The sequence below is a fragment of the Argentina anserina genome, chromosome 2 (genome assembly GCF_933775445.1).
Source record: "Argentina anserina chromosome 2, drPotAnse1.1, whole genome shotgun sequence".
Classification (NCBI taxonomy): Eukaryota; Viridiplantae; Streptophyta; class Magnoliopsida; order Rosales; family Rosaceae; genus Argentina; species Argentina anserina.
In genome coordinates, this window is record NC_065873.1 from 29,485,433 (window position 1) to 29,494,887 (window position 9,455).

Consider the following 9,455-nt stretch of genomic DNA (forward strand, 5'->3'; position numbering starts at 1 on the left):
TGGTTTTCCTTGTCTTGTTGCAGTGCACGATAAGCCCCAGGGTCCACAACCAGCAGAGCACAACACACAAAACACGACAGTGTCCCCTATAAATACAGGCACACTCGTGGCACAGATCCTGACCCTCCACACAACTCATACCCATCAATATTCCCAAACGGCTTATCTCCAACCAGCGTATCAAGCTGGGACCCACAGTCGTCCGTGGTTATTCGGCCAAGAAAAACCGGTTCACGCTTTTTCTGCCAGCCAATTCTCACAGGTGGTCAAAATGACTCAAATTTGAGTCTTCATCCCACACACACGTGTTGTGACGGAAAGAAGAACAAGACGAAGAATCCGAGTGACTGAAACGAACACCGAGAGAGAGATGGCGTCGGACGTGACGTGTTGCGGGACGAAGTTCTGGTTGTATCTGGTGGTGATCGTCGGCCTGGTTTGCTTCGCCGGAATGATGGCCGGGCTCACTCTGGGCCTCATGTCCTTGGGACTCGTCGACCTCGAGGTCCTCATGAAGTCCGGCCGCCCTCAGGATCGCTTACACGCCGGTACTGCTCCTCTCTACTGTTCCATCTAGCTCTCTAGGATTCCATTGCTTACTGTTTTGATTCGCTTTGCTTGCTCGCTCTTAGGTTTTTTAGATTCAAAAACGAATTGCGTGTTTTACTAGCTACTGTAAATTTAGCTCAATTTTAGTGTGTTGAGGAGTTACTGAGTTGAGGTTAATTTTGTTGTTACCGAGTTGATTCGAGCTGAGTAGGAGAAGAATTCAAATGTGGATGAATTTCAGATTTGATATTAGGGATGAGGAATGAGATTTGTTGTGTGTTTTGATTTCGGCAGCTAAAATCTATCCGGTGGTGAAGAATCAGCATCTGCTACTTTGTACACTCTTAATCGGCAACGCGTTAGCGATGGAGGTGAATATCTGATTTTCTAGCTCTATTCAGGTTGTTAGTAGTGCTTTTTCAAGTGTTGAGTTGTTAATTGATGTTTGTTTCTTTGATTCTAGGCTCTTCCGGTCTTCTTGGACAGTCTTGTGCCTCCTTGGGCGGCCGTTCTTGTATCGGTTACTCTCATTCTCATGTTTGGAGAGGTATATTGTTTTGGCTGGCGAATTATTTATTAGTTTATGAATTATTGATGGATATTCAGTTTTAGTTCGTCTTGTGCAATTACTCCAGATAATGCCGCAAGCTGTGTGTACTCGCTATGGTTTGACGGTTGGGGCAACGATGGCACCATTCGTTCATGTTCTTCTAATTATCTTCCTTCCTATTTCGTATCCAATCAGTAAGGTGCTGTGATGTTAACGTGTGATTATACGTAAGTAGAGATGTTTGGCTATTATATAATTGTTTTCCTTTTAAACATGCTCTCTGTCAGCAGGTTCTGGATTACATGTTAGGCAAGGGACATACTGCCCTCCTAAGAAGAGCTGAGCTGAAGACTTTTGTGGATTTTCATGGAAACGAGGTATATAAATTGACTAAACTCCGGTTATAGTACCTGGTTATGTTCACGTTATTTTCAATATGTTTTGCCAGAAACTTTCTTCTGGCATATCTTAGGGACCCTAACATAAGTTTTTGCTGCTAAAGTTCAACCATGATCATCCTTTATGCCTGTTATCTGATTATACATATCTTTTGGTTTGTTATTTAGGCGGGAAAAGGTGGGGATCTCACACATGATGAGACTACTATCATTGCTGGGGCACTTCAATTGACTGAAAAGACTGCAAAAGATGCCATGACTCCCATATCAAATGCATTTTCCCTTGATCTGGATGCGCCTCTTACTTTGTGGGTTTCTGGACTCTGGTTTTTTTCCCTCCATCACATATTATGCATTCTTCCATCCTATTAACACCCCACTCCTCTTTTATATACAGGGAAACACTGAATGCGATAATGGCAATGGGTCATAGTAGAGTTCCAGTTTATGCTGGGGATCCCCGAAATATAATTGGACTTGTTCTGGTAATTGCATCTTTTCTGATAAGTAACTATGGTTTATGAACTATTGATATTGGATAGCTCTCTCCCCACCCAAGAAGGACAAACCAAAACCATCCACTGAAAAAGGTGAAGTAATACCATGCATGTGCAGGTTAAAAATCTCTTGATGATTGATAAAGACGAAGAAGTTACTTTGAGGAAAATGATGATAAGAAAAATTCCTCGGTATGATAGTGCCTCAGTATATTAGTCTTCTATTCTCTGAAAAATACATGAGTGCCTGTGATATTAGGTCCCGACTTGCATTCATTTGTTCCACAGGGTTTCAGAAGACATGCCGCTATATGATATTCTCAATGAATTTCAGAAGGGTCACAGTCATATTGCTGTTGTCTATAAGGACATAATTGAAACACTAAAGAATGGCGAAGAGGGTGAAACACTAGATACATCAGTAAAGGAAGGTGTGAATATTTATACTCATAGCAGCAACAAAAGAGTATAGTTTGCACTTGTTCTAATTTCAAGTGCCAAGTTTTCGTTGTTTTGCACACATTTTCTTAATTTGTGGTACGTGTAAATGAACAGATGAGAAATTGGGCGGCCACACAGCTGAGACTAAGAGTTTGGGGCCAAAATTGGAATCAGACAATGCTCAAATATATTTTGACCATCGTGATGTGGGACAAAAATCTAAGAAGAGCCCGCCAGCTACTCCTGCTTTTAAAAAGCGGCACAGAGGGTGTTCATTTTGCATTCTGGACATTGAGAATGGTCCCATCCCAGTATTCCCACCCAGCCAAAAGGTTGTCGGAGTAATTACTATGGAGGATGTCATTGAAGAACTTCTTCAGGTAATGCTTGGTCTGTTGTTAGAATAAAGTTTTTAACTGTCACCGTAATTAGTTACTGACTCTGCTTCGGAACAATCATCTGAAGTCATGAGTAATGTTTGCCTGTGATCTTATTATATTGCCTATATTGATCAAAATTTTCAACTTTTGTTTATGCCAGGAAGAGATTCTGGATGAAACAGATGAGTATGTTAATATCCATAACAGGTAAAATTTAACTAACTTTCACCTGCACATATGCCTGCGACTTTGGAAAGTGAACTGTACGAAAGATTTTTGACTGAAAAAGTAGGAACATTTTCTTGAACTTGCAGGATTAAGGTCAATATGCATGCATCTCAGGAAAATGCTTCTTCACAGCCTTCCTTAGAAGGGTCTTCTGTCACTGACACCTCAGCACCAATATCATCATCGACTGCGGATTTAGGTTCCACTCAATATCAAGACTCTGATAAGGCTGCTGCAGATCTGATACCAACAGGCTCAAACACCAGTGTGTCTCAAACTTCTGAAGCTGACACATCAAGGGATCGTTAAGATCGGTAATTCTTTTGTTCTTCATATGAGTCAGATTTTGATGCACAAAAGGAAGATCCTAGTTGAAAGCTCACTTAAGATTAACTTGAGAGTTCCGACGATGATAGTACTTCCAAGTATATAGAACTGGATACTACTGCGATGTAGTTTGCTGCTAAGACAGCTCTCTCTAGCCTGTCGTATGTTTTGAATGTAGAGTCTACCAGTCACTAAGTGATTACCACAAAAATGAAAATAGGAAGGCGTTGGATGTATTCTTGATTCGGATTTCATGAGTGATAGATATCGGACTAGTCTGGCGAACACTAGTGAAAGAGGTGATAGAATCAAGGTGATATGAATCACCAACCATTTTTTGGTGAAGAAAGTGATATTTCTGAACACGACCTTTTTTCCATTCTTGGTTTTCCAATTGTAAAATTGAGACGAGTAAACTACTCAGAAGCAACTTTATAACATGTTTTACTAATACATAGCATCGAATGCCATCACTTCCCGTCTCGTAATTCTCCTATTGTATAAGAATCTGATAAGTATGCGAATGTAGACTAACGTATGAGTCGTGACATAATTCTAAATTTATGGGTTAACCGAATGTTAGTTATCAATGAATGTAGACATCGTATTTGGCCGACGGAGATCCATGCATATGCGTATAAACAAATTAGAGATTTACACTTAAAGTTCAGCTAAAATTTTAGTGGTATAATCATATTTATATTCTTAAATAATCGATAAAATGTATAATTTGATTCACTCTTTCATCCAACACAAATGGTCGAGTAGATAAGAGTGTGTGAAACTCGTAATGCTCACGGTGGTATGATCTCGTACCACAGATTAGCCCTCTAAACTTAAGAGTTTTAATAAAACCGTACGATCTCACCCAATTTAATAAAATGAAAGAAAAAAACCTTAGGTGGTGCAACCAAATAGTGACCAAAACCCGAAACTATAGCCGGCGGTCCTTTTCCGGTGATGGCGCCCGCAGCCAAAGCAAACAATCCATCTGCATCTCAGATTCTCAGTCTTATACTGTCATCTCATCAGCGTTGTTTGAACAAACAATGTGTCGACAAAAATACTACTTAATCCTACACGAGTTTAAAATCTTCAAAGCTCTTTGCTTTTTATACATTGATGACAAAGCCATTCTCATTTCCCCAGTTATATGTTATCGCTTCTCCTTCACCTTTCTTCCTTTTTTATTATGACAAACAAGTTTCTCCTACCCCCTTCACCTTCTCAGCATATGAAGCTCACTTAGATTCTTCATCAGCTAGATGATAACTTGCTTATTCTTTTGGTTTGATCCAGCTTTCAGATAGTGACTTCTTTCCCATTTCTGCCACCCCCACTTTTCCTCACACGTCCTTACGTAGATCTCTCCCATCTGGCCATCTCATAGTTTTAGATTTGTTCAAAGCTCATAATTTACATCCATACTCAATCTTTGTCAGGCGGGGTTTTCGTTTTGATTGAGGTTTAAGATTCAGATTTGCTTGTCTGGTTTAGTTCAGTTTAGTTTGAGTTCAGTTTGGTTTGTTCAAGAGCATTTATTAGAGAGATAGAGAGAGAAAAATGGCGGTTGCTCCAGCTCGGTCTGGGCGCCAAGGGAAGCGCCCGTATTGGGGTTTCTGTATAAAAATGGCAGCCGTGGCTATTCTGGGGCTCTGCTTTATATTTGTGTGGACTATGTTTTCCTCTCCTTCGAATTCAGCTACTACTCGAATAGAGAGCTTTGACAATATAGAGCAGCCTCCTGGATCAAGCAGCAAAAGGGTCAGCAGTTCTGGGGTGAAGAAGGTAAATGGGTCTGTTGCTTTGGGTCGTCATGAGCATAAATCTGAGGAGAGGGAGAAGAAGAAAGACGTAGCGAATGCGAAGAATGAGAGAGTGAAGAAGAAGAAGTTACCAGAGAAAGAATTGAGTAAGGAGAAGGAAGAGAAGGAAGGAGATGAGGAGGAAGAGGCAGAAGTGGTGGATGGAAAGGAAGAAGGTTTAAATGGTGAAGGTGATCAAGGAAATGAGAATGTAGAAGGAGAGGGTGATTTGGTTGAGGGGTTGGATCAGGAAGCTGAGGAGAAGTTGGAGGATGATGATGGTGAGTCAGAGATTAAGGGAAAGAAGAGCGTGAAGGTCAAGGGTCCGGTGTTTGATCCGAAAGCGAGTTATCACTGGAAATCATGCAGTACAAGGAGCAAGCACAATTACATTCCTTGTATTGATATGGAAGCTGGCTCTGGAAGGGTGCAGCAGTATAGACACACAGAGAGGAGTTGTCCCCGATCGCAGCCAATGTGTCTTGTGCCTCTTCCCCCTGATGGATATGACCCTCCGGTGCATTGGCCCGAGAGTAAAGAGAAGGTAGATGTGATTGGGTTTGTAATATGTTTTCTTGTACCCGATTGTAGTACATTGAAGTGGCAATGTTTTCTGATACCCTCTTTCTGTGATTTTTCATGTTTTGCAGATATTGTACAAGAATGTTGAGCACCCTAAGCTTGCTGCATTCATCAAGGAACATTCTTGGGTGATGGAGTCCGGAGAATATCTTACTTTTCCTCAAAACCAGTCTGAGATTAAGGGTGGGGTTCTTCATTATCTTGAGTCCATTGAAGAGGTGAGTTTCTCAGCTTGTCAGTTGATACTTGACTAGTGCTGAATCTTTTGTTATGCCTCCTTTTGAAATAATGATGCCTCTTTAATAGGACATCGAATTGAATGACCACATTCGACACAATTGTTTAATTTCCCTTTCAAGCATGTGTTCTTGATCTTATATATGAAACTAATGGCCAACCTTTATAGTCTCTGAGTATTGGGATAACAGGTCTGATTGGATGTCTGCCATTTCACTACATTTGTATTCTTGTGAGATGGGGGAAGATGTGAAATCACCTTATGGATATTTACAGTGGCAATTGCAGGAGTATTCTGGCTGAAATCTGAACTGTGTAAACAACAGTTATATGCATATGCTAATTATCACTAATATCAGCTATATTACTGTGGATCCTACCAGGCTACCATCACTAGATTTTCATTGTTATTTTTTTTCCTCAATTGGTAGATGGTACCAGATCTCGAATGGGGAAAGAATATTCGTGTAGTGCTGGATATCGGATGTACAGATTCTGCTTTTGGGGCTTCTCTCCTTGATAAAGACGTATTAACATTATCATTGGGGTTGAAAGACGACCTAGTTGACTTAGCTCAAGTGTCCCTTGAGCGCGGATTTCCTACTGTAGTTAGCCCATTTGGAAACAGAAGGCTTGCTTTCCCTAGTGGTGTTTTTGATGTTATTCACTGTGGCGGGTGCACTGTGCCTTGGCATTCCAATGGTTTGATTACCTTCATCCTTCCTGTTTTCCAATACCTTTTTTTATTGAATTATCAAGTCCTACTTTCAAGTCACATTTGATGATATTCTTTTACTTGCAGGTGGTAAGCATCTCCTAGAGTTGAATAGGATTTTGAGGCCTGGGGGATACTTTATCTTGTCAACTAAACATGATAGTTTTGAAGCCGAAGAAGGTTTGTCCCATAAGTGAATTGAGTATATTCAGTTGCAACAAGCTGTCCAATATTTAGGCTCTTTATTGACAAATCAAGTAACTTCTCTTGTTCTTGTCTTTCAGCCATGAATACATTGATGGTATCTATCTGTTGGAATATTTTGGCTCATAAAACTGATGAAATCAGTGATGTGGGTGTCAGAATATATAAGAAGCCGGAGTCAAATGATTTATATACAATGAGGAGGAAGAAACATTGGATACCTTTATGCAAGGAAAACGAGAATCCAGATGCTGCCTGGTAAAACTTTGGAACTTGCTTTACAATATTCATCTTCATGATATTTAGCATAGTGTATCTACTGGTATTCTATTTCTGATCTGTTATACTGATTAAGTGTGAGGAGTACTAACTTTTATTTATGTTATTTGGAAAGCAATTAGTAATGTATACTGAAGGAACTTGTATCACTAATGTAAACATTGCTCTGATTTGGGCAATATCAACTGCTAATTTATGGATGATTCTGAATCCTTCTCATCGATTTCATCTTTTGTTTCCAAGATTATTAATAACATAGGTACATAGTGCCCAATGATCCAATTAATGACTTCCCCATTACAACCTTACCAAAAGATATCTGTTTTATCTCTGACTGTCTACTAGTGGCAGATGCTGATCATGAATGAAATTTAAGACACAAACATTATGATCTCACATCGGAGCCACTAATGGCTGAATGAACATATAGATGTTTGGCATTACGTTTCTGCATTACAGTTCATAGAAATGTTTAATATTATGTTTCTGCATTACAATATATTACTCTGTTTACAAAGGGTTCATATTCCAGCCTTTCTATACGATGATTCAACTTTGTCCTTGAACAGGTATGTCCCCGTGAAGATTTGCTTGCACTCCATTCCATCTAGTATTGAAGAGCGTGGATCAGAGTGGCCGGAGGAATGGCCCAACAGGCTCGAAAAGTATCCAGACTGGCTGAAGGATAAAGATAAGTTGATTGCAGACACCAAGCACTGGAAAGATATTGTGGACAAGTCCTATCTTATTGGACTTGGTATTGACTGGTCAAGCATTCGAAATGTGATGGACATGAAAGCCATCTATGGAGGGTAGGTAGAGAAAATAACTAAGTATGTCTTTACCCTTAGAATAGTTGACGAGTGCTTTCGATCTAATACCATGGCTTCCCCATTTTTTTCTTCCGGAATCTGTTTTCTTTCTTCCTAGAGTGTTAGAACGGATTCGTACTGCTTTTTTGCAGATTTGCTGCAGCCCTGTTGCAACAGAAAGTTTGGGTGATGAATGTGGTCCCCGTCCATGCACCTGATACGCTTCCTATCATTTTTGAGCGTGGGCTTGTTGGAACCTACCATGACTGGTGTGAGTCTTTCGGTACTTATCCAAGATCATATGATCTTTTGCATGCTGATCATCTCTTTTCACGGCTCAAAAACAGGTTCTTCTTATGACTTGATTGTTTGCTCTTAATTTTTGAAGAGTAGTAGTCTAGTCCAGCTATCCTGTCCATTACATCGTCCTGAATACTAGCTGGTTTTATAGGTGCAAGCAGCCTGCATCAATTGTTGTTGAGATGGACAGAATTTTACGGCCAGGAGGTTGGGCCATCGTACGTGACAAAGTCGAGATTCTGGATCCATTGGAGAGCATACTCAAGAGTTTGCAGTGGGATATAAGGATGACTTATGCTCAGGAAAAAGAAGGTATCCTCTGTGCACAGAAAACCACATGGCGCCCTTGAGACTGTAATGCAGTATGGCTTCCCTGGATCAGAGCCAGGATTCAGATTGTATATCAGCCGGACTTAAACTTCTTGTTCGATTATATCCTGAAGCTTGGAGCCGAAGCCACACTCCATTTTTCTAGCGAAATACATGATATCTGATCTCATTTATTCAAATCTTAACAAACAGTTGATGTAAAAAGATGAGGCTGAGGGTGTGAGTGAGCTCATTACCAGTATAGGCACTATATACATTTTTGTACCCACATTAAGCTTCAGTAATTGTTCCACTATTTTTTGTGTAGAATTCTATATTGGTGTAATAAGTCATGTGTTACCTTCTTCACATTACTAGCTCTTTTACCGTTTTCCTTGTCGTCGTCTTAATATGCAGATCAGCTGTAGTTTGTCCTCTTCATGGCAAACATGTGCTATGTCAACATTGGTCCTTCCCTGTAGGGTTTCTTTTGTATCAAGCTATTTAAGCTAAATAGATGTATGTTGGCCGCATAAATGAAAATCAACTTTTAGTTTTCCATTTCTAGCTTTCGTAGTTTTCTTGCTTCCTGAGATCTGAGGTACCATTACATTTGGTATCCAGAGCCTATTCTTGGGCCATGGTTAAGCAGAAAGGGACTCCACCCGGGTCTGGTGAGATTTCCAACGTGGAGTTTGAGCTGCAAGTTCATCGGGATCTCACCGCTTCTCAGATCAGTGAGCTGCAGACGACCTTGAATGTCTATCAAGAGTCATTCAACTCGTTTCGCCAGGAGATGATGACCGAGCTGCGAGCCATCAGAGATGCGACCCCCACCACTG

The 9,455-nt window shown here is 40.4% G+C and overlaps 2 protein-coding genes across 5 annotated transcripts; both read left to right on the forward strand.

Annotated features, from left to right (window-relative positions):
• The first annotated feature begins 300 nt into the window (after positions 1-300).
• Positions 301-3,735, forward strand: LOC126785276 (DUF21 domain-containing protein At1g47330). Of its 2 annotated transcripts, none has more exons than XR_007671036.1 (12): positions 301-548; positions 844-920; positions 1,013-1,096; positions 1,185-1,298; positions 1,390-1,476; positions 1,666-1,805; positions 1,895-1,982; positions 2,113-2,186; positions 2,283-2,460; positions 2,550-2,815; positions 2,976-3,022; positions 3,130-3,231. XR_007671036.1 is itself a non-coding variant. In XM_050510911.1 (12 exons), the coding sequence occupies exons 1-12, from the start codon at positions 371-373 to the stop codon at positions 3,350-3,352; spliced, it is 1,521 nt and encodes a 506-aa protein (XP_050366868.1). In that variant the 5' UTR covers positions 301-370; the 3' UTR covers positions 3,353-3,735. The 2 variants fall into 2 exon arrangements, 1 of the variants encoding a protein (XP_050366868.1); XM_050510911.1 differs by having other exon boundaries at positions 2,283-2,425; positions 3,130-3,735.
• Positions 3,736-4,499: 764 nt separating this feature from the next.
• LOC126782491 (probable methyltransferase PMT28) lies at positions 4,500-8,914 on the forward strand. 3 transcript variants are annotated; one of them, XR_007670763.1, is made up of 8 exons: positions 4,500-5,719; positions 5,826-5,975; positions 6,426-6,696; positions 6,797-6,889; positions 6,994-7,171; positions 7,762-8,004; positions 8,168-8,351; positions 8,456-8,602. XR_007670763.1 is itself a non-coding variant. In XM_050507748.1 (8 exons), exons 1-8 carry the CDS (start codon positions 4,934-4,936, stop codon positions 8,652-8,654), a joined length of 2,115 nt encoding a protein of 704 aa, XP_050363705.1. In that variant the 5' UTR covers positions 4,502-4,933; the 3' UTR covers positions 8,655-8,914. The 3 variants fall into 3 exon arrangements, 2 of the variants coding, with proteins under 2 accessions (XP_050363706.1, XP_050363705.1); XM_050507748.1 differs by having other exon boundaries at positions 4,502-5,719; positions 8,157-8,351; positions 8,456-8,914; XM_050507749.1 differs by lacking the exon at positions 8,456-8,602 and having other exon boundaries at positions 7,762-8,025; positions 8,157-8,296.
• The last annotated feature ends 541 nt before the right edge of the window (positions 8,915-9,455 follow it).

What these genes read in the sequence shown, in the direction of transcription:
- LOC126782491 (XM_050507748.1), top strand. Translation starts at nt 4,934, where the DNA reads ATGGCGGTTGCTCCAGCTCGGTCTGGGCGCCAAGGGAAGCGCCCGTAT. An exon ending in GAGAATCCAGATGCTGCCTG is followed by an intron (nt 7,172 to 7,761) that starts GTAAAACTTTGG and finishes GTCCTTGAACAG; the next exon opens with GTATGTCCCCGTGAAGATTT. An exon ending in ATGAAAGCCATCTATGGAGG is followed by an intron (nt 8,005 to 8,156) that starts GTAGGTAGAGAA and finishes GCTTTTTTGCAG; the next exon opens with ATTTGCTGCAGCCCTGTTGC.
- LOC126785276 (XM_050510911.1), top strand. Translation starts at nt 371, where the DNA reads ATGGCGTCGGACGTGACGTGTTGCGGGACGAAGTTCTGGTTGTATCTG. An exon ending in GCAACGCGTTAGCGATGGAG is followed by an intron (nt 921 to 1,012) that starts GTGAATATCTGA and finishes CTTTGATTCTAG; the next exon opens with GCTCTTCCGGTCTTCTTGGA. An exon ending in AGATACATCAGTAAAGGAAG is followed by an intron (nt 2,426 to 2,549) that starts GTGTGAATATTT and finishes GTAAATGAACAG; the next exon opens with ATGAGAAATTGGGCGGCCAC.